We start from the raw sequence: 25,383 nt of genomic DNA, 5'->3' as shown, positions 1-25,383 counted from the left end.
AACAGAGAGATATGATGAATATAAACTATTACGAAATCGTGTAACTTAAGAAAAAAAATGTAAGAAGATTTAAAAAGAAATTCAAAAAGGCCTCCGGCAATATAAGAAGCACATAGAACATAATAAATGACATATGTGCTACCCACGCACTGTTCATTGGAATGATAAAAAATTTACTGGGAACTAATTAGTAATGCATTTAATGAATTATTTCATCAATATTGGAGAAAGTGTGGCAAGCCAATGTGATGATATAGAATATAATAAATGTATGCAATATGTTCATAAAAACCCAACAAGTGCCTTTTTCTTGCCATGCACTACAAAAGAAATCATTGATATTGTGTGTAAATTAAAAGATGGAAGAGTCCTAGTTTTGATAGTGTTGATGCAGGTATTGTAAAGAAAGTTATTCATATTTTGTCTATCCCAATATTTTATGTGCAATAATCAACTTATCATTTACTACAGGCACTGTTCCTGATCAAATGAAAATTGCGAAAGTTATTCCTGATTCTCAAAGGTGGAGATAAAGAAGAGATGTCGAGTTATCGTCCCGTTTATGTCCAACAATGATCTCATGTACTTCAAAGTACAACTGTAATTTCAAAAGGGAATTTAGCAAACCCCTCTTGTTGATTGTTTTGATTGTAATAGGCTTGTGATTAATGTAAAGAAAACAGATTATATGGTGTTTGCCAATAAACAGACAAATATATGTGATATACAGATTAGATGTTATATGAGAAAACAAGTTAATTTTATAAAATTTCTCGGTGTCACAATTGATAATAAAGTGAACTGGAATAGACACACTCGTGTGTTCTGCAACAAACTAGCCAGAAATATTGGAGTTTTTACCAGATTGAAATTCTTACCCCAAAATATTTTGATTACATTTTACAACACATTAGTTCTCCTGCATTTGAATTAGTGGTCGGTAATATGGCCCAATTCTAGTACATGTATGTCAAATGTAAATAGAATATTATTGCTTCAAAGAAACTTATTCGTTCGATTAATCACAGTGATTATTATGCCCATACTACTCCAATATTTTCCCAATTGAAACTTTTGAGGTTTCAAGATATTCATATTATCAGTGTGCAATATTTATGTATTTGGTTCCTAAAAGTTTATTGATTATTTTAAGTTATATATTAATTGTAGATATAATATGAGAAATGCTAATATATGCTGTCCCTTTTGCCCGAACATAATTGCCGTCTCAAAAATCGATATTTGTCAATGGACCTAAAATATGGAACGGAATTCCTACTGATATTCGAAGCAGCACATCATTACGATTATTCCAAGGGAGATATAAGTTATACCTTTTAAATCAATGCAATGAAATTTCTGATTGTTAGGTTGTTTGTGTGTAGGTGAGAGTATGTGTGCGTGCGTGTGTGTGTGTGTGTGTGTGTGTGTGTGTGTGTATACAAGTGTGTTTGATATAGGTGTGTATAATTATGTTTTAATTTGCTGTAACTTTTTGTATTTATCAAAAATATTTTCCATGACATGATTCATTATAATATATACATACATGTATGTACTTTTTGGAGACAGGCTTAAATATTACAAGGCTGTGCCTTCCTGCTTGTCTCCTATCCACTATCCAATCATTTTGTTCTCTAAGATACTACCTTTGGTCGCGTATCTGATATGTTAGGCACCCCTTCTTTACGGAATTCCTGGATCCGCCCCTGATGATATTTTACCATGGACCCCACCGCAGTAACAGGTGGAAGGGCTCTCTTCCACTTTCCTGACAGTGACAATGCATAAAGGCACATTACGTAAAGCTTCCACGTCATACTCGCCTATTCTACCACGTTCGTTCTTCGAATCAGCAGAGCCCTCGCGACAACATCCATCTATACGGTATCTTGACGTAATCGTTACGCCGCGATCAACGCTATCTCCCTTGCAAAATCACAATCTACCCACCAAAGAGTATAGAAGCTACTCTTCACCTTTGCTACATACCCACTGCTCATTTTCTGGTGAGAAACAAGGGGTGTTTACTATCCTTAGACTCGATTCTTGAAAGCCTGCAGCAGCTGACAGTGTTCCTGTATTTTAGCTGGCGCATTAGGGCGGAGCTCATCAACCAAGAGTAGGCTACTAGTAAATCTATCACAGTCAATCATGGCATTTTCCCTGTTTGGATTCACGGTATCTTGGCCACTTGTTGGAGCCTTGGTCGGAATTATAGTGGGGTAAGTACAGGGCAATTGTAAATTGAAGTAATCATGTAGAAATGCACACCATGCACACCTACCATTTCCTTCCTTAATTTGTCAATGAAAACTTCTTGGGTAATCATGTAGAAATGCACACCTACCGTTCGCTTCGCTGTTTGTCAATCAAATTTTGTGCAGCTATTGGAGATGCTAAATTGAACCATATCAGAGAGTTTTCATGGAATTAGAAAGCCGAAAAGGTAAGAAAAATGAGAAATCGGAGTTGAAAGGTACGTCGGTCGCGAACATACTAGTAGTCTCCGACGTAACTAGCGCACCGATTTCGCAGAGAACGATGTCAACGATTATAATCGATTCTGGTAGTCTCTAATTAGCCGCTTACTAACAATATCGAACTCGACTCGTGCAAGCCCCAAGGCCCTACTTTCTTTTTCGTATTTTTTTTTTCTTATTGTTAGCTCACCCGAGTCGAAGCAGGGAGGCGTGGGACCACCTCCGTGATCGAAGGCTCAAGTGAGCTATTGTGATAGTTCTTTGTTTTCATTGCCACTATCATGATTACCACTATTCAAATAGTTCATACCAGGATTAAGACATCGATCCTTTCTGTAAAAATTGTGGCAAGTATTGATTTTATCATGAAAAAAGTTGATAATAATTTAGATTAAATTATTTAATTTGAACAGTTTTGAAGGAAATAGAATGTGGTTGAAGGAAAAGTGGAAGAAAAAGGGGTAATCGTGTAGAAATGCACACCTACCGTTCGCTTCGCTGTTTGTCAATCAAATTTTGTGCAGCTATTGGAGATGCTAAATTGAACCATATCAGAGAGTTTTCATGGAAATAAAATTTGATTGACAAACAGCGAAGCGAACGGTAGGTGTGCATTTCTACATGATTACCGAATTCTTAACCTGTTAGGCCTAACTTATTCACTGCTAAATTACCCCTTTGGTAATCATGTAGAAATGCACACCTACCGTTCGCTTCGCTGTTTGTCAATCAAATTTTGTGCAGCTATTGGAGATGCTAAATTGAACCATATCAGAGAGTTTTCATGGAATTAGAAAGCCGAAAAGGTAAGAAAAATGAGAAATCGGAGTTGAAAGGTACGTCGGTCGCGAACATACTAGTAGTCTCCGACGTAACTAGCGCACCGATTTCGCAGAGAACGATGTCAACGATTATAATCGATTCTGGTAGTCTCTAATTAGCCGCTTACTAACAATATCGAACTCGACTCGTGCAAGCCCCAAGGCCCTACTTTCTTTTTCGTATTTTTTTTTTCTTATTGTTAGCTCACCCGAGTCGAAGCAGGGAGGCGTGGGACCACCTCCGTGATCGAAGGCTCAAGTGAGCTATTGTGATAGTTCTTTGTTTTCATTGCCACTATCATGATTACCACTATTCAAATAGTTCATACCAGGATTAAGACATCGATCCTTTCTGTAAAAATTGTGGCAAGTATTGATTTTATCATGAAAAAAGTTGATAATAATTTAGATTAAATTATTTAATTTGAACAGTTTTGAAGGAAATAGAATGTGGTTGAAGGAAAAGTGGAAGAAAAAGGGGTAATCGTGTAGAAATGCACACCTACCGTTCGCTTCGCTGTTTGTCAATCAAATTTTGTGCAGCTATTGGAGATGCTAAATTGAACCATATCAGAGAGTTTTCATGGAAATAAAATTTGATTGACAAACAGCGAAGCGAACGGTAGGTGTGCATTTCTACATGATTACCGAATTCTTAACCTGTTAGGCCTAACTTATTCACTGCTAAATCAAGGAGGCCCCTACTGACTACAGTTAACCCCGGTGGTTACAGTGGTTACAGCTACAGTGGTTACAGTATTGCAATATTCTCAGTCTCAGTCTCATTGATGCTGCTCCTTTTGAATTCTAGATACATGACTTCATCTCATCGCTTTCCATTTGAGTAACATAGTCTAAATGCCAATTATGTTTTGCTTTAAAATTCCATAGGTAGTGTGTGTGTGTGTGTGTGTGTGTGTGCACTTAGAATCCATCCATGTATGTTAAAGCCACTGCATAATTCTGGTTTATGGTAAAAATTAGAAACTCTCCTTTTGAAAGGGTCCTTACCTGTGGAGAAGTGAGGGTTCTGAGACCATACCACAAAGTTAAAGAAAAAAAAAAAAAAAAAAATTACTGCTCCCTCTTGTGGTCATATATCACTAACCGATAAAATAAATTTTTAAATTGACTCGAGGGGGTGGGGGGTGCAATAAATTTGGTGTCAATTTGTTTGGTCTCTGGGGTGTGGTTGCTGCGCTTCTTGAGGGATTCCACTAAAATTATTCTGTGGCTTTAATATGTTTGTATATATTTGTGAGTTGTTATATCACATGTCTTAACTTGCCTTTCAGGGGTCTTATTATACAAGCTTGCTTTTCTAAGACCCCTCCACTTTACATCTATAATGCATCTACATGCATTGTCAATTTATATTCAAATATTCTGCAAATTGTTTTAATTGCATATATTCAACAATGTATTCCTTGTTACATATTATTGTTTTTATGTAAATTTTTGTATTGTGGAAACTTTGAATAAAACTTGAAACTTGAAACTTGTATAAACAGCCAGGACCACAGGAGGTGGCTCCCTGTAGCTGTGGCTGCTACAGCCAACCAACATTCGGGTAGGCCCCTAAATAGTTGTTACATGCACTTTTTTTCACAGTTGCCTACATGTACAATTGTAGTTCTAACGTTAGACCAATGGGGCCCGTTGCTTAAAAGTTACAATTATGGTAACTTTGCCATCCAATGGTAACTACCATGCCCATGGCAACAATACTCAAGTACACTACAGCCAATCAAAATCAAGAATTCCAATGAAGTTACCATTGCATTGGATGGCAAAGTTACCATAATTGTATAAAACTTTTATGCAACGGGCCCATGTGTAGACAGGGCGTGCGTAACCAGCGTTGTCAGGTCTCATAGGTCTTATAGGAAGATTTTCAGAATACCACCCCAGATATATATAGATCTTTACCCTTAAACAAAACAGGAAAGAATCACAACACCCATAACGTAAATATGAGCCAGAGTTTACAAAGTGTGTGTATGGTGGGGGGGGGGGGCCTTTTGGCCCATAGATCTATTCAAAAATGGGGAAAAAAAAAGGAAAGAATCACAACACCCATAATACGAGCCAAGAGTGTGTGTGTGTGTGTGTGGGGGGGGGGGGGGCTGCAACCCTCCCCCCCCCCCCCCCACACACACACTTTGGGCTCATAGGATTAGGAATTAAAAAAAAAAAAAAACAAACAGGAATTAAAGAATCACAACTCCCGTAATGAGACAAAAGTGTGAGGGGGAGGGTTGGGCTGCACCCTCCTGCCCGTATACACACTTTTGGCTCGTATTAATTAACTATAATTCCTATAAAATCACAACACCCAAGAATTTCAATTCCCAATAGTTAGCTCTTCTAGTGTACAGTACAGTAGTAAACTCTTTCAAAAGGTCAATGGGAATCCATATCCTTGATAGTTTTATCACCTCTCAAGTTAATCTACTAGATATCTAGAGTAGAATGTATGGTTTCTGTTGACCGGTTGGCTGTATAATGGCCACCACTACCAGATCAAGTGGACATTTATTTCACAAAATTTAATTTTAACATATAGGCCTATGTACTCTAGATAGTATTCAGTAAAAGTAAGTTGACTGCTTCTCATCAACTGATTTATATCTTTACCTGTACCAGAAGTGCACAAGTAAAAACCCAAAGTGTGACCCTACTTGACCTCTGCATGTTGCGCATACACCGCATTCATTTGCTCTTTAGTGTGTCGTGATGGCCAGTATACCGGTACTGACCCAACCTCTTGCAACAAAGTGTTAACATTTATATGAGATACATGTAGTTCTTCAGGAGAATTGCCTGCATTCTTTGTATTTTCTGTCTTTACTTTTCTTTTCTAGACGAGAGATATGGAGGTTGACATACTTCAAGAGAAAGGGACTACCCTCTCCAACGCCTCTTCCTTTTCTAGGAAATTTCATGAGCTTTGCAGAGGTAAGCTACAGTCTTATTTTTGAAGGGATATCAGTAAGGGTTGTATGGCACATTACATTTATTTAGAATCTTGAATTCTCCCATTATTGAATAAATCAAATTAAGAACTCCCATATTTGATTCATTATTTTTCATGTTTGACTGAATACCTTTTCTACCTTTGTATTATTTTGACTTGATTGTTTGATATTTGTGTTGTTTTCTAGTACAATGTAGCCTATTCTCAGTGATGATTTCCTACTGTTTTCTTGTCTTCCAGGGCATTCATATCGCCATGCTGAGATATACGAAGACATATGGCAAGGTTTTTGGGTGAGTGCCTTAGAGATACAAAAAATAGAATAAATAATTGTATGTAGCCTGTCTGCAAAATGAAGACTAAAGCTGTGTTTTAATTTGTTCTCATCAAAGGAATTCTGTGCAGATAAGACTTACCTACATATCTGGTATGGATTCACAGGTTAGTAGGATTCTATAAAACAGTATTAAAGGCAGTGTAAGCCAATTCTCACACACTGCATTAAGGGATGAAGTAACTTCTGCAAACTTGATTATGTAATTGTACACACGTGACATTTAGAAGAAGACTCTACACTGCACCGTTGACACTGCTTTTGGTCTAACCGTAGTCCACCCATAAGGTAGGAAGCTGGGCAAACATCACAAGTCGTGCTGTGTGTGTGCACAGATTTGCAAACCCAATGCAATCCTATGACAGTTTCTTCATTCAGCCCTGGTTATTATTTGTACATAGGATCAAAGTGTGCTGAAACCTTAAACATACCTACCACTCTTGTTTCAGACAATTTTTGTCTGGTGCAATATTGTAAAGGACAGATAGGAGGGATAATTTACCCCAGGGTGTATGTGACTGTCTAATGGGAAATGAGAGGAGGTATGACCAGATTAAAAAAAGAAAAGAAAAAAAAAGTGATAACTGTGAATGTAATAAAGTTACCTGACATGGCTTCACTTTGTAGTCATACTGTATGCATTTTTTTTTTTTGTTCTCTATATAGAATCTACATGTTCAGCCAACCTGTTTATGTCGTCTCTGACCCAGACATAATTCAGGACATGGCTGTAAAAAGCTTCAGCAGCTTCACCAATCATCAGGTGAGAGTATGAGATTTGGCGCGTGGTGTTTCACCAAGCACCACGTATGAGTGTGAGATTTGACATGAGGTGTTGTTTAATTTGGTCATTTAATTTGCAGATTGCAATTTTGCCCTTTTTTTTTTTCTTCTGCCGCTAAACTACTGAGAGAATAATTAGCATAAGTAATTATAGGGAGATGTACTGGGCTTTTTGTTGTTGTTGTTCATAATTGTAAATTACCATCTTATCAGATGATATTTCAATCAAGAACCTGTTAAAATGAGATACTCAAAAAACACATATGTGTAATTTATGTCTTTGTGTGAGCTAGCAACTCAAGACAACACTACTCAAAAACTTGCTGGAATCCTTGTAGAATAGACAGGGACAGATCTGGTAATTCCGTAAAGGGGAGGTGCCTTTCATAGATGCCAAGTTCAAAAAATTTTTATGAGTGAGATTTTCATGACTCAGCATCTCGGCGCACGTGCATGTGCGTGAGCGAGGGAGTGAAGCGACTGAGCGAGGGGAGGGTGTGGGAGGGGGGTGTCCGCCCCCCCATGGTAGGGAGCTTTTTCATTTTTAGCTCTTAATGGTGTAAGCTGGTGCATACTTCAGTGACTATTTTTTACTTATTTTGAAAGACAAAAGGGAAATATGCCTTCAATTGCAACTCTCTCTTTAATCCTTTAAGCTATGCTCCCAATGCGTGAGAAATATGTGACCCGCTACAACAAAAGGATCCTGGTTACAACAAAAAGTCGCTGACGGCTGAGCCGAGAAAATCGAGTTTGAAGTCGCATCATCAAAGTTGGTCAAAACAATCAGATTTCTGTTTTTGGCACAATTTTGTAGTCTAATGTTTTGTCTATCATTGTCCTCCCCCGACTTTCGGACCCTTTTGTTGTAGTGAGTCACATATGGATGTCATGTTTGAGATCGTGAGACAGACCCTAAATGCTTGAGTCTCACTCACAATGCGTGAGACTTGGTAGCTCTGGCCTTTACAGAATTGAAAGGGGTGCATGCCCCAATTTTTTTTTTATTTCTTTTGTTTAAAAAGAAAAAAAGTAAGAGGGGTGTATGCCTGGTGCACCCCCCTCTGAATCCGCCACTGATAGAATGCATTATTCCGAATGCTATGTACAAAATTATACTGATCTAATGGAAAAGTGGATAAATCAATGATATTCCAGAGTTCTATTTCACATCTTTTAAATTTTTACTTTCTAATATCAGTGCATTGGCAGAAAAAAAGAAGAAGAAATGGATCCTTTTCACTACATTGCACAAAGTGCAAAGCTGTTACACTGTTTGAGGACATGCCGATTTTGCACAAACGCACATTTCTCATAGACACCTGCCTGAGGTTATAAACTGTAAAGCTGGTGAGAAAGTAATAGGACATATACATGACTGTGCATCTGACTTGCCATATAAGGGCATTAGTTAATAGTGTGTCTTTTCTCTCATGACTACCAGGAGTTTGTCCTCAAGAATAAACCATTTGACAAGGGTCTGACAGTCTTGCAAGACCAGCATTGGAAAGATGTGAGGAACGTCATCACTCCAACTTTCAGTGCAGCCAAAATGAAGAAGGTAAAATATGCCATCAAGTGAAAGTGAGTTGCTCATAAGTCATAGCTATTGTGCCCAGCTCACTGTTGTTAAAGTTTTGCTATTTTTGTTAATACTTTGTGATATCTGCTGTTATAATTGGCTGTGATATTGGCAAATTATGCTATGAAGCCTTTATACTGCTATCCCAATTGAAAAAGGGGGAAAGGAAGAAAATGTAGTTGCTTTCTCTTTCCGAGTCTTTACATCCAGGTGAAAGTTGAGTGTTGTTTAAACGACAGGTTAGGGATGACGAAGCAATTTTTTTTTTCAGTCTTTATACACGTATGCTGTCTTTGAGAATACACGTTTGAGTGCCAATCAGATCAATTCCAGGGTCTTTTACAGGAGATACATCATTTGAATATCTTAGACAACAGTGTCTTTGTGTATTTGCATGTATAATTGTTGGTGTTTTTATTTTTGAGCTTCTATGATACAATGTCACAGACTTTGGTAGATCTATTTTCTCTGTCAGTCATGTTTTTATCTTCTTATTCTTTAATCGGTCCGATAGTTGAATGAAGGATTGATCTTATTATCTCCACAGATGTCTGGTTTGATAAACGAGTGTTGTGACCAACTGGTGAGAAACATCAGAGTGAAACAGCAAAAAGACACTGAGATTAATGTCAACAGGTGTGTAGTCCCACATGTATTTCTTCTTGTATGTGCCTCTCTTGTTTCCTAATAGTTTACTTTACTGAAAGCCAAGACCAGCTGCCGAGAAGTGCTATGATCAGATGCTCAAAGTTTGCAGTTTTATGCCTTATTTTAACTTTACAAGTGAACAAATAGAAATCAAGAGTATCAATCACAGTGCAAAGTAGACAATTCAAAATTCAAAAGTATACTTTGTAGTTTTAAGAATTGAAATGAATAAGAAAGACAATAATAACAAGTCAGTGTTAAATGTCCCGAATTCCACTTCAGTATTTTTGAGTCCTTCACCATGGATGGTATTGCTCGGTGTGCATTTGGTCTGGAGGTGGATTCCCAGAATAACCCCGATGATCCGTTTGTCACCAATGCCAAAGAAATCGTGGGAGGAAGTCTCATCAATCCCAAACTTATACTGGCTGGTAAGACACTTCTTCTCTTAATACTGGTAAAAAATAATTACACAAGGGCATACATTTTATGTTGTTTTTTTCTTTCGTGAGTAGTAGTATTACTTAATTGATGAAACAATAGGCCTTTGCAGTTTAAAAAGAGGTTCATGTAGAGGTTCATAATTACATATTAAAGGGATTGTATAGTTTTGGTTGAGACCTAACTTCAGTTTCTAACATTTTTAGGTGAGATAAGGAGAAACCTGTAATGAAATGTGAGAGAGCATGTAATTCCAAGAGGAATTCAACGTTTATTTGATGAAAATTGGTTTTGAAATGGCTGAGATATCCAAAACAGAACAATTCTAATTAAAGGTGGGACCCACCTTTTATTACAATCGCTTTGTTTTACTTTGTTTTTAGATGTATCAGCCATTCCAAAACCAATTTTCATCATATTAACTTTTAATTTCTCATAGAATGGTATGCTCAATACTATTTCACAAGTGATTTCTTGGTATCGCACAAAATTTAAAAGCCCAATCCTCGTCTCCACCAATACTATACCATCCCTTTATTTTCTGCGAGAGATTTAAGCTTGATTTTTTTTTTTTTCATGAGAGAACATCAATATGGCATGTAAAACTGGTATAAAGATTCAACTACAGGCGGGTTTAATGGTATAATGCATTTGCATGTAACTTTTACCATGTTATGCACATGATAGCATTTTATTCGGCCACATAATGGGGCATCGAAGTGAACTACGTTGTAGACAGACTGGGTGACCTTGTAAGTAACAAGTTTCCCTGTGTTGATGAATGCACTGCCTTGGGATAGTGGGAATGTCCAAAGATAAGTTTGATGTCTGTGTTGTCTAAAATTGTCACAAAATATGAATGAGGTTTGGGCAGTAAGGCTAATACCTTGTTCCTTTTGTACAACAGTAAAATTCATTTTGTGTCATTTCAGGATCCTCCATTCAACATGCTAAACTTTCAAATGAAACATCAAAAATCACTGATTAAAATTGTGTGGTACATCATCCTCATCTGGTTGTGTTAATTTGACTTAAGTCATTTGCTTTGGGTTTGTCTGTTGTTGTTTTTCCAGTCATCTAAGAGTCAGAGTATAGATAGAAAAAACTGTCTGTTTGGAATGAATGTTATAATATACAAGTGATGCACAGGATAGAGTGCGTGTGCATGTTTCACAATTGTAAATACCCTCGAGTGCGCTACATCTCCACTAACGCCACGAAATAATCCTGTGCATCATTTGTTTTATAAAATGGGTCGAAAACTAACAGTATTTTTCATGTACCTTTGTGGGTCAATACCAGTCAGCTACATGTACTGTAGCACTCGCTCGAGAGAGTCAAGCACGTCGCACTCGGAAATTCCGCACATATAAGTACTGTACGTATAAGAGTACTGTATACGTACGCCACATTATGTTATGCACACGGGAAGTTGTTAGCGTACAGGATTGACAGCGCGTATAGTAGCGCGCAACGCACTTGTAACAACTGATTGAGTGCACACTGGTACTGCAGTGCAATGGTACTAAAGTAAACAACGCCCACGTGACTCATTTCAGCGCTTCCTATTGGCTACATTCTTGAACCTATTTTATAACAGTTTTTGACTTTGATGGTTCTCCTCCAAGGCAGATGAAAGCTTCTCATAGGCATTGCTGTGGAAGAATGCTTAACCACTGTCCCTATGGACATTTGGGTGACGAACTAACCTCACCTGCTTTGATAATGTCTAATTCACAGTTCTAGTGTAGATCAACAAATTTAAACTTTAAATAGAATAAATATCTCATATTAAAGTGCACTCACCAGCTCTTTGAAGTATGAAAAATGTGGATGGAATTTTCATGGAAAAGACACCGATACCAGCTCATCGATACACAAGTGACACATGGCTAACACATGGTGATAACCAAAGGGTATAGAAGTGCATGCACTGCGTGCACTTCTTTGTGTACGCTCTTTAGTGATAACTAATTGCCAGCGAATTGGTTTTCATGCTCCAGCATCCATCACACAACATCGGGAATAAAAGTCTTCAGTCTGTATAGGAGGGGATTCTATGAAACCAGATGTAGTCTCCACAGAACATATCCTCGATGATGAATACAGGCTGATCATTTGAGCTATGTTTAGAGTGTCTAATCACACAAGACGTGACCTAAAATCAAGATCAAAGAAATGCTTGTGTAATGGGGTTTCTTCACACCACATTATAAATTCTCTCCAAAACTTCACTTCTTCTCTGTGTTCTGGTTGTTTATAGGTATCTTGCCACCCGTTGCCCATGTCATGAATTATTTTGACGTTGGAATGTTCCCACCGGGGGTGACTCAGTTCTTCACCGATGTGGTAGGGAAAGCCATGAAGCTGAGGGAGACAATCCAAGGCAACGAGGTTTGTTGAAATTCATCACATTGCATTTTAATTCTTCTTGGCAAAATTTGTGGTCATATTTGATATCTCTTTCCTTGAATGAATGCCAGAAGTCTTAGATTTGGGGCTTTGCTGACTGTCTTTCCATTTACCCCAGATGTTATTAAACATGATCAGTAAAATTGTCAAATGGATATTTTTGATACTAATGCAAGGTATACTACAAGCATCGGTGTCCATATGCCTGCAAAAACTGTTGATTTGGCTATAAAACGGACACATGTGCATAAGAAATGTGTGATATAGTGCTGTAATAAAGAATTATAAACTAAGATGTAAAGTATTCGCTTTGAAGGTTCTCCCATGATATGTGACCCTGTGCCTCAAAACAAACAAAAAGTCGCCAGACATGAATTTTTAGTTAAGACCATATTCTGAAAGAACAGACTTTAAGCTTTAAAATGATGTTTAACTCAAATCAAATGGACTCTCCTAACCTATCTAAATATTGGAGAGAAAGCACAAACTCAGGAAAAGTGTGAACTGAGAAAAGAGGCTCTTGATCTGAAGTACAGTGTCTATTCAAGCGTTTAATCTTTACCAACCCATGCTGGCTGTGCACTGAATGGGACAAAAAAACAGGAAGTAAACCACCAGAGTAACAACAATGAAGGGATTATTAGATTAAATTGAAATTAAGCATGCCTCATTAACACATTCTGTTCATAATTAATGCCAACTTTCAAAGCAGTAGCACTATCCTTCCAAAAGTTATTAGAGTTGAAAGTGAAGAGTGTGGACAAGGTTTTTCAGAAATGAAAAAGGGATTCTAAAGACACACCTAATCACTCTATTCTACCAAAAATGTTCGAGATAAACTGCTAAAAAAACACACTTTCCTGCCCGTTTTATGATACCAAATTTTAGCATAATGTAAAAGAAGACCTGCTCTTTCAAAAAATATGAAAACGTCAAGTTTGTAGGTTGACCCATTTCACTTATTTTCAGTCCTCGCGCAAAATCAGTGTGTGCGACTTTATGTTCGTTTTGAGGTGCAAGGTCACATATTGCAATCTCAGCACTATACCCGATCATGGCTACTACAATATGTTTTATGATCAATTACAAATCAGTCCATAGGAGTATTCACTGATCTCCTGCTCAAGATTTGCATGCAGCTTGTCAGGAAATACTACTGCAAGGGCACAATCGATCAACACTTCAAAATTCTATCTAGCCCTACCAACTGTCTAAAAAGCGGAAGGGGCGCTTCTGGAGTGCAAGTTGTGTACTATGATCAAATCTATTTACAATGTTGATCTCAAAGTTCTCAAGAAACATCTCATCATCCTGGCAAATCACATCAGCCAGAAAAGTTATGTGATAGACCTTTTCTATATACTCAAGCATATCCAGATGATGGAAGATGCATTTTGCTTCTTAGAACTACATGTATTTGTTACACAACCGGTTTTGCTAGTAATACTGCAAAGTGAATTATGAGAATTTATTCCAAATAGTACATTCCATGCCCCCCCCCCCCACACCCATTCCCAATTGCTCTAAGCCCATGATACATTCGAAAGTATGAGTAATATGTGGAGTGATGCATCTATAGCTCTACTCGAAGCCCAACTGCGTTTTTAACATTAATTTACAAGCCATGACAACACTGCAATATATGAGACTCAACATGCCTACATGTCCTAGGAGATAAATGCACGGTTTTGGCTATGCATGTCCTGAGTAGTTTTTACTGTCATGGTGTGTACAAACAGCTGAGACAGGTTTATGTGTGTGTCTCTGTGTGTGTTTTCTTTTTTAATCTGCATTGATTTCATTTCCAGGAGAAAAAAGACTTCCTTCAGCTGATGATGAATGCCCATAAGGAAAGTGAAAAAGTCCCTGAAGGAAAGGTGGCAGAAGATGACGTACACAGTCACCTGGATGATCACCATGGTAATGGACTTCTTGAATCCAAGAAAACCAATCATGCCAAGTTGACTACTGAGGAGATTGTTGCCCAGGTAGGCTATTAATGTTTTCAGTGATAACAGAATTTTGTCCTGTGTGTCAACCTAGATAAGAGGTGTGATAGATAGAGAAGGAACTATTTGTAATACTCGCCTTTGTGCAACACTGCCAAGAAGCTATGCGCTAAGATACAAGTTACACCCTGGTGCTTTGACAAAAGAGTACATCAGTAATCGGGACAAGCACTATGCTGTCTCAATGTGGTGGCAATAGTGAATGTGTGTGCTTTGAATTTGAGGAGGGAATCAAACTGTATTAAAATTACTCTTGATAGCAAAGAGTAGGAAAATGTGCTCAAACATGAATTAGCAGACTACCACTTTGAAAGGTCAAATAAGGCAGGTAAAAAATAGAAAACTTATGAGCACAAATGTACATGTCATGGAAAAATAGTGATGGTAAAAGAGGACCTGATTTTCATGTCATTTTGATTTGCAAGTTACAATCACAACAGAAGTGCATGTATGACATTTAATTCTTCCCTGAAATGTTCTGAACAAATTTTAGTCTTTCATTCAAAATTTTACATTGAAAACCAGCTTGTAATTTGATGAAATATGAAAGTTTTTCTTCGTCTCCAAATTTTGTTTTGGAGATAGAGTGGCAACTAGCATGATGTCAAAACAGAGGAATGTTAGACATCCCACTGTAATTCTTAAGAACCATCTAAAACGTGTGCATATATTATGAACACATTCCACTTCGTTTCTAACACCTGCCTGGGATGACTAGCAAAGTTAATGCATATTTGGTGCTATTAAATTGGTCAAGCTGAAATACTGTATGCGCAATATATTTCATAATCGTAGTATTTGCATTTAATAGGACTTACAGTATAACACAGATAAATCCTGAGAGGGAGACAATTTCAATTAGAACCAGGGTGACATGATATACAAATATTGACTCCTTTGAGGGAAATGGTTGAAACTATTTATCCTGAGGTGATTTCTCTCGTTGAGAAATCACAGAGGGCAAATAGTTTTAACCATGACGTGAAAGAAAGCAGTCAATATTTGTTTTATACAGCATCCCACTTAATTTTAAGATTTTAAAATGTTTGTGTTAAAGTAGGGCATTAAAATGAAGTTGTCATGAAGTTGCTGGTCAGAGAGGACAGAATTACGTAAAGTATCATTTCACAGTGCGCAAGTATAGATACGCATCCTGTTCACAATGAGCTACGTGTACATCTTGAGCGCGCATTTTGGGGGAAAAAACAAACAAACTAGCTGACTGCTGGACAGTACTGTATAGATGAAACTATTTACTACACCATGGACCAATGAGAATTGACGTAAAACTGAGAAAATATTCTCTTTCAGGAGAAAGTTATGGATGTCCCACCTTGGAGATGATATACCAGTATTGTGCATTTGCAGTGCTGGAGGCAGTATTCTTGCGAGATATTTATTTTATGAACATCAGTCAACTCACAAATTAAGATGAAATTTTAAATGAAAGTAAAACCTTGTAACCCCCCATGTATTATACAGACAGTGTGTTTAAAGTGAAGTGTAGCACATTTCAATATTTTTGAAGATTTCTTGATTTATTTTATCATGAATTATGAGTAGCTTTTTGCTTTGTTAAAGTTACATTTGAATGTAGAGTTATAAATGCAATTTTGCTATGTACAGTTGAACCTCTATTATCCGGCCTTCCTTTATCCGGATCTCTCTATTATACGGACGCAATCTCACCGTGATTTTTTTTTTTTTAATAATTACGTGAGGAAAGGGGGATTCCCAACTGCTTGAGAACTCCTACACAAACACACATGAATTACATATTACTTCCAACATGATTAACATACATTACATCAAATTTCCTTCCATATTGCTTACCCTCAGACATTTTAACATCCCCAAACATCCCCAAATGTAACAATGAAAAGGTTGCAGTATACACATTACTACATGTGGTACTACAATGGGCTACATCAGTACATGTGTATGTATATGTACATGTATAAAGCATTGAGTCTCCCGTATCCGGCCAAATTCCTTATCCAGATGAGCCCCGGTCCCGACTTGTCCGGATACGAGAGGTTCAACTGTATGTCATTGTTAATCACATGCATAACAGCCTATTTTAAGTGTATGATTTTTATATGTTATTTTTTTTACTCAAATGATATGATAATTATTATTGTTTACCTCCCTCTCTCTTATGTCAGGCGGTGTTTTTCTTCATTGCTGGATATGAGACCACAAATGTTACGCTGGGCTTCATAGCCTACTCTCTGGCCACCAACCCTGAAATCCAGGACAAACTCATTCAGGAAGTAGATGAGATGGCACCAGACAGGGACTCTGTGAACTACAGCTCCATTGCCAAGATGACCTACCTGGATGGAGTGGTGTGCGAGACACTGCGCATGTACCCAGCAGCTTCTATGTAAGCACTCAGATCACTTTTTGTATTCAAAGAAAATGATAAAGACATTCGCAAAAAAAAAAAATGCTTATTCTTCATTGAATTTTTGCACAACTGTAGTAATTTACCTGTACCATTTTTAGCTTGAATGAATTTTGCAGTATGTACAATTTCTGAACAAAGGACTGTGCACATTATGTGCATGTAATATTTTGCGCATGTTTGCACTTTCAGAATTGCCAGTAGGGGGTCCAGACAGGAGATTCTCCTGTGTAAGAGGTGTTGTGGGTTGGAGGATCCGAAAGGAGTGTGATTGTCATTCAGTTTCCTGTGTTCAATGTAGCCTTGGTTGTGAAATATGAAACTTGTCAGTCACTGGCAACTGTTATAAGCTACTAAAATCCTCCAAACTGATTGGCTGAGGACAAATTTATTGATAAAAATCCCTGACAAAACACCTGAAGGATTGTGTCAGTTTTCTATCAAGCTTCAGCAAATTGGATGCCCCTTCCAGTATTTATGCATGTATGTATTAGCTGTAAATTACAAATATAGCTAAACAATGTTCACATAAAATATGTCTTTCAGCAAATGGTTCTCAAGATTCAGATCATAATGAACTTATTTTCTTAGAGGGTGGTAGCTATCATATTCTATAAGCAATGTATGAAATCGCTGTTACAGATTCAAGGACGTTCTGGCTAAAAATGGCCACAAGATGAGAATTAACAAAGTACTATACATATAGTCACACTACAACATTAACGTGAAATATTTATTTTATAAGACAACTTAAAGGTCCAGTTTACCTTTGGGACCAGTGATTTGAAAAATGTTTAAGATATGGCCTTTCACGCATATGTGTAGGTCTGTTGTACCACAAAACACCCTCCCATATAAATTGTTTGCAATAAAGCCTAAAATATAAGGAGATGTCAGTATTTTTCTCAATAAACCGTAGCTGTAGACAGTTTAGTCTGGAAACATTTTTATTATAGCTATTGTTCAGATTTTGTATATTCAACAATACTTAACATCAATTTTACTGATTCAAATTTTCACAGTGGTTGTTTCTATCCCTAACTCACATTTTAGAACAAGTTTCAAGCACTAATGCTGGGTTTTTGTTTCATCTGCAAATGGTAAATTATGCCTTTAACAATTTATTATTGACAGGACAAGAATAAAAGGAACTTGAGAAATACTTTCATATGTTATCTATTGATCTTTTATAGCCTGTGAAATTTGGAAAAGTTGAGAAAGAAATTCAGAATTTCATTCTTGGAATGCTCCCCTGTGTGATTTTAGAACAGATCGGGAATGCAGTCAAGATTACAGCAATAAGAGTCTCAGCATCCCAAAAGGATATCAAGTTTTCTTCTCTATCTTCTCCCTCCATCGTGACCCCGAGTACTGGCCAAATCCTGAGGTCTTTGATCCAGAGAGGTAAGGATCTCACTACTCTAACTGGCATTATTTTCCATCGAGTGGCTCAAAATTATATTCGCAGGGTTTTAGATTTGCTCTGCGCAATGACTTGTACACTTGCTATCAATTCACATGAAGGACAGATATTTGTTATCTATGTACTTCCATGCATGAAAATCAATGTACCGATAACTTTGGCATAGTAACCTACACATGTAGTCCCCCTGAGAAGAGATTATAGAAAAAGAAGAAATCCCATTGATAGTGCTTCTGTTAATTCTGTGCTTTGAAACAGTGACATTAATATTGATTTAACTAGCTCATTCTGGACATAACATGTTTATCTGATTGTTTTTGTCATATCTCAAATCTATTTCCTATGCAATCAAGAGTGTTGGTGGATGACAAGCCAAGATATTGAATGCATTTGTCACTCAAAATAAAAAGAGAATGAACTCTTGAACAAAGGGACTTGAAGCATTCCATCTAAAATGTAATGAAATGTCAATTACTGAAAGCTTGCACTAATTTCAGTGAAAATATCTACAATATAGCAGAAAGCGTGCAAGAATTCAAAGTTGTCTATCATAATCCTTTTCACAGTCACCCACTAATATTTATGTGATCATGATAATGATAAATGCTTATAATTTTTAACCATAGGTTTAACCATAGATATCATTTTTAACCTTAGATTCACTAAGGAGAACCGTGAGGGGCGTCACCCCTTTGCCTGGATGCCATTTGGTGCTGGTCCTCGCATCTGTGTCGGGATGCGGTTTGCTCTCATGGAAATTAAGATGGCGATAGTGCGTGTGTTGCAGAAGTACCGCTTTGAAACCAGCCGAAACAGTCAGGTATTCCCTCTCTCAATATCCTTCGATTATTAGAGTTAATGTTTACCTTCCAAGGAAAACCTGGACATGTGATTCTGTGGCTTTGTGTTCAAACATCTGACATGGCATTAGTCTCTTGATGCTACATTCTCTCCACCTTTCCTGTCTCTTTACACTAAATATCATGAGTTGGGGTGTTTGTCAAGGGGCCAAGTTGGCGCTCATAGGGAGATAGTGTACATTATTGTAGCCATTGTGTCTTCAGGTACAAGTGTTGAGAGGAGACAATAGGTCTTGGGAGATGCTGTGACCATAAATCTCTACAGCATGTTTACAAACCTTGCTAGGAGAAGTTTAAAGATAACTATTGATATCTTAACCAATTTTGTGATCTTCATCACCATCCTGATTATCACAAACATTTTTATTGTGATAAATGTCATTTGTAAGTTGATATAATCACAGCTAGGCATGTTCAAAATGTTTATCTTTTGTTAGAAACACTTATCAACATGTACTTTATTTTCCTGCTTTCTATTGGATATATTCTGCCATTTTTTCAGGTACCAGTCAAACTTGGCAAGAGGAGTGTGAAGCCGGAGAGTGGTATCATCCTATCTGTCGTAGAGAGAGAATAAATCCATCTAGTGTGGTTCACCAAAAGATTGCACACATTCATTGAAAGTGCCTATGCAAAGCTCAAGTACCAACTTGTCTTGAAGGTGCATTCTCTCTTAGTACCTCATTCAGTGTCATCTAGATAATTGACTATCATATGAAAACAATATCCTATGAGTCAATTTTTCAGATTATGTTCAATATGTTAACATTGTGTTAGTAGATGAATCAGTCAATACCCAATAACTTAGTATGTTAACATTGTGTTAACATATGCATCAGCTAATATGTTAAGACCTATGTACATTTTGCTCTTGAATTTTGTTTGTCACTTCAAGAAATGAGACCATTTCTGATGATTACTTTGGCTCTAAAAAGAAAATATTGCTGTATCACTGGCAGTGTTTCCATCTTTATTAAACTGCTGATGACCATTCCTTCATTAAAGCATTGTTTTTAAGAACAGATGAGAGGACACTTCTAAATTCCACGAGATCCATGTTAGCCTTTTCTTTTTCTATAAACACCTCAGCAGTAGTCATTGTTTACATCCCCCAGAGTTTACTAGAAGAAAGTTTTGAGCATTATGTGTAATTAAAAAAAAAAAAAAAAAAATGTAGTCTTTAAAGTTTTGAGAACTCCATGTACTAATGACAATACCCCAGTAAGACAACAGAAGTATTTCTTAGGTACGTGTAGATATCAGTGATGTTATATTGCATTATATTATTCAGAAAACATATATTTTAAGAAACCTCCATGTTTAATGCATAGATGCAATGTACTATAATCATTACACTTACTATACAATCAGTAACGTACAAACAGTATGAATTAGTTCTGATTTTTTACACATGATACACCTTTGTTTTATTCAAATGTGGCCTCTTTTAAAGAGGCTTATTTACAGCTGTATATTGTCGAAGAACAGGGGGGAAAAAGAAACCAACAATATTTTCATGTGCGATCAGTGACAGTTGATGCTATTTTCTTTGTTGACATAAACTGCCACATCATTACAGTCACTGTGCCCACACCCAGGATTGTGATACCAGATGTTTTCACTGAAACATTTGCCATTGGCAAGGTAAAAAGATGCATGTATCATAGATAACCTGACATTGTGCATGTCGTTGATTACACTAACATTTTACATACAAAGTATACAGTAAAACGAGAGTGAAAAAAACAACAACACAAAACAAAACAACCAGAAGCACAAAACAATCATATTCATCAAGAAGACTTTTTCGTGTAGGTTGTATGACAGATTGCTTATATCTTTAATGTATCTAATCTCTGTTGTCTTTCTTTGTGTATGATATGTGAGTGGAGAAAAATAGGTCATTATGATTTGTTGCATTTCAAAGGAGAATGATGTACGGTTTGAAACACATAACACTGGGAATTGTGATGTATCAGAATTTTGTGTTAAAGCTCAAAAAGCGCGAGTTCTAGAAAACTTCTGCACAGAGACTCTGTCCTGTCATAACTAAACCTGAACTGGAATGTGATGATTTGGACATGTGTATACCTTCAGAGAAATTCTTGCTGAATATATTGCTCATAGTCTGGTAATATAACTGGAAGACCAAGAGTTCAATTGGTATGATATTGTGCTTTCTTCATGATGTCATGATGACACAGTATTTGTAATGTAAAATAGTGTACCTGCCAGAAAAAAAACCACAACAAACAAACAACAAACTGGAGGTGGTACTTATCAGTGCCGTATATAAAGAGAGTCTGGCCAACTCGGTTTTTGGCTTATGTGTTTTGACGCCTGTGATTGGTCAAAAGCTGGTCCCGTGATCTACAGGCGCCATGTCGTTACTGAAGTGCGCTCATACGCAGTGCCCATTGTTAACTACCCCTTATTTGGCTTGGTTATTTTGTTACGTCTGAGCATAAAAGCTAACCCTGTAACGCGTAATACGCGCGGTAACGACATGGCGTCCAAATTAGCAGTTGGCCAGACTCTCTTTATATACGGCACTGGTACTTATAGATGGTTGATTACACACAAAAAAAAGCAACAAAAACAAAACAAAACTCGATATGCGAGATTTGTCATTTTTGCAGGTACAGCTGTAGTTTGAAAATTTAGACAGCTCTTCTTATATAAATTGTCAGTACTAAAGCTAGACTGGCCAATTAATCCATAGTATGCCTGGCATGGATTTTTGAAATACCGTATCTTCTTATCCTATAGTTTTCATCATCATACTTGTCATGCTGCTGTGATAATCATAAAATGTTAGATGAAAGTCTCCTGTGTATAGTGATGAATATGTGATACAATGGAGCAATGTATTACAATGGTTATTACTCTACATCTTCCAGGGCCCAGTTGCATGAATGTGAATTATCAGTGATAAGAAGTCTGCACATCAAGGCCATTTCAGAATCAGCCTTTTGGGACCAAGCATTATTGAAATTTGCATAAAATTGTCAAATTTAATAGTTCAGTAGCAATATTCTTTGTCACAGAGGCGAGTTGTATACAAGCTTCATGTCTTGATAATTTGCTGCTTGTTCTTGATATGATTTATTCTCATCCACATCTTCATGTTCTGTGTCTGGACCTGTAGGGACTTTTTGTTTATTTACTCGTTTCTTAGTTTGGACATTGTTACACACATTTTCACTTTTAGCCAATATCAGATAATTATGATCGTTGTTCATCACATCTTGGTGTAAACACCAAATCATCAATTCTTTGGATTTCTTACAGGGTATAGTGTATTTTGCCTTTGTGGAAAGTTTATTCTGTTTTTACCAAGTATCTTTGTAATGTTTGTGTAATATCTTTACAATATTTTATCAAGATATTTCATGGCAGAGTTAGATTTTTATCAGAGTACAATGTATAAAGTAATTATGCCAGTTTTAATGAACAATATTTTTGTAATAAGTTACATCACAACCATGACTTGATGCAGAGCGGTTTGTACTACATTGCGATAATCATGTTATTTTGATTCAATAAATTGTTGGAATAATGAATAAGTTATCAGTAACTTTCCTTTGCTCCCTTCTCATACGTGTTACATGTACACGACTGTATTTATATTTTAGTTCAGGTGTGCGTGTCTGTGGGTCTCCACTCGTATGTGTGCTTGATTTGATATAGAGGATGTCTAAAAATATATTTTACATCAAACCGTTAGGCTTGTTCTAATGAAGACTAGTAGGAAGCTTTATATATATATATACATGTATATATATATATATATATATATATATATATATATATATATATATATATCCAGTGAAAAATAAAATCTTTTTTTTTAAGGAAACGCCCTTCAGATTTTTCTTTCTTCCTAACTTATGAAAGCATCTATCAAAATTCAGTACATTGTACCAATACTGTAGCATGGCAAAACTTTTCTCTTGTCATACATGTAACTTATCAAAAATCGCCTGATATACATTGTACTAGAAAATATGACAGGAGAGAAAATGTCTGAATCCTGTACCACAAAAGCAGAAGTGAACACAAAAGGGAATCAAAATGAGAATGCAAGCCTAAATAGTTGAGAGATGAGATATTTGCCCAACTGCCTTGACAGTGGATGTTCGTAACTATAGAACAATAACATTGTGCTAACACACAAATTTACCCTAACCCACCCACACTATGAAGAACAAACTAGCAAACAAACACAAAAAATGTCAATCACACCCAACATGCAGCATGTTTTATTTCCAAATCGCATTACATGTAATATCAAGATCATATCAACAATGGGTAGAAAATGAATGTACTGTAAATACAAATGTACAAACAGCCAAATGAAGCAAGGTATGACTACAATAGGCAGCTGCTCTTATTTTGTTGTTGTTGTTGTTTTTTGTGTGTAGACTACTAGTATCAGTGAGTATACTGTAATGTCATATACAAAACAAGTACACAACAAGAACACAACTTCATGACAACAAAACAATGATGCACCAATTAAAAAAAAAAATCAAACAAAAGCAATCAACTGAACTAAAATGTATACTGACATAAATGTCACAGAGGTCTGAAACGAATCATGGCAAATCAGATTTTGCTACAACCAATCTGTAATTACCACCACAGAAAAAAAAAATGAGAGACAATACAATCAACATATAATAGGGCCTACCCAAGACATGTTGGCAAAGTTCACACAAACTAGTGATAATAGGGCCTACCCAAGACATGTTGGCAAAGTTCACACAAACTAGTGATAATAGGGCCTACCCAAGATATGTTTGCAAAGTTCACACAAACTAGTGAAAATAGGGCCTACCCAAGACATGTTGGCAAAGCTCACACAAACTAGAGATAATGGAAATCTAAAGAACTAAACAATTCTATGTTATTGAAATATGTAAATACACGTACGCATTAAGCATACATGTATCATCAACAGTACAGAGATTCAGATTATCCAATCACATTACATGGATGAGGGAGCATGTACTTGAGCACCAAGGTTTCATCTGATTTAAGGTATTACTATCTGAAACTGCTTTGATTATATTCTGTGACATCTATAAAGTCAGCAATACATGTAGAGTTCATTTGTTACTAACACATTGCCCAATGTCCTTTAATTCTTATTTGTTAAAGAGTAGGGGAGGAGAATGCGTTCAACAACCCTCTTATTTCATTCTGACTGTGATATACATGTAATAACCAATGGGACATCATTCAGGAGCGGATCCAGGAATTATGTAAAGAGGGGCGCCTTTACAAAATTAAAGGGGTGGGGGCGCACGCACCCCTCCCCCACTTTGTTCTTTTTATTTTGTTTGTTTTAACAAAAATAAAGAGGGGGTGCGCACCTGGTGCACACTCCCCACTGGATCCGCCACTGTCATTTCAACATGATTTCCATGAGTGTAACATATCACTCAGTGAGTGTAACATATCACTCAGTGAGTGTAACATATCACTCAGTGAAAATAACTGCATCGACATCATTTACCTTGATATTGACTTCACTATGCACCAATGCTCTAGAAGCAATATCAGAATGTAGGAGGATTCATATCTCGACAAAGGAAAATAGAGACAATGAAAGCTACAAAATGGCAAGACACTCTGATTCCTAACTACAAATAGTTACTAGTAAGATAGACTCATGAAGACAAATGAAGCGAAGACATATTGAAACCTACAAATGATACATCCTATCTCACTATAAAGACTAATTTGTGCTTTCTAGAAATCTGCTTCATATCAGTTTGATTGTGTTGACAGCAGAATTAAACAAAAATGATCAGTAGCCATGAAATAGGATACAAAAGTATATCTAATACATTGATTTAAGTGAGTGAAGCACACATTGCATTCAAGAGATGACCAGTTACAATTCTAAATACTGCAGATAGAAGATGTAAAACCTTCTATCTGTGGATTATTCAGTAATTGGCTAAGAGTAGGCAAATATCCACTACACATTTACATAATGGAGTGAAAAAGCACTTTCTTTGGGCTATTTTTTAAAGATATTTGACAAAAAAAAAAATTGCAAGAGACGAAGTTCCTCAGCTATTGAGGAGAATCAGTTGCAAAATACAAAAATGTAGTATGATTGCAGTCAAAGCTAAACTTTATGACACTTTGTACATGTATTACCATCAGGAATGAAACAATTTCTATTACAT

General features: G+C 36.7%; 1 protein-coding gene across 1 annotated transcript; it reads left to right on the top strand.

Annotated features, from left to right (window-relative positions):
- The first annotated feature begins 2,154 nt into the window (after nucleotides 1-2,154).
- On the top strand, nucleotides 2,155-19,757 carry LOC140232110 (cytochrome P450 3A24-like). The gene is made up of 13 exons (XM_072312261.1): nucleotides 2,155-2,225; nucleotides 6,169-6,262; nucleotides 6,522-6,574; nucleotides 7,282-7,378; nucleotides 8,843-8,959; nucleotides 9,528-9,616; nucleotides 9,911-10,059; nucleotides 12,333-12,463; nucleotides 14,290-14,469; nucleotides 16,656-16,876; nucleotides 18,164-18,301; nucleotides 18,978-19,140; nucleotides 19,683-19,757. The coding sequence occupies exons 1-13, from the start codon at nucleotides 2,155-2,157 to the stop codon at nucleotides 19,755-19,757; spliced, it is 1,578 nt and encodes a 525-aa protein (XP_072168362.1).
- The last annotated feature ends 5,626 nt before the right edge of the window (nucleotides 19,758-25,383 follow it).

This window comes from Diadema setosum, chromosome 1, assembly GCF_964275005.1.
Source record: "Diadema setosum chromosome 1, eeDiaSeto1, whole genome shotgun sequence".
Classification (NCBI taxonomy): Eukaryota; Metazoa; Echinodermata; class Echinoidea; order Diadematoida; family Diadematidae; genus Diadema; species Diadema setosum.
The sequence above is the reverse complement of the archived record's forward strand: the minus strand, read 5'-3'. Positions and strand labels throughout refer to the sequence as shown.

Coding starts and splice junctions, on each gene's coding strand:
- LOC140232110 (XM_072312261.1), top strand. CDS start 2,155: ATGGCATTTTCCCTGTTTGGATTCACGGTATCTTGGCCACTTGTTGGA. Junction 2,226..6,168: donor TTGGTCGGAATTATAGTGGG/GTAAGTACAGGG, acceptor TTTCTTTTCTAG/ACGAGAGATATGGAGGTTGA. Junction 14,470..16,655: donor CTGAGGAGATTGTTGCCCAG/GTAGGCTATTAA, acceptor CTCTTATGTCAG/GCGGTGTTTTTCTTCATTGC.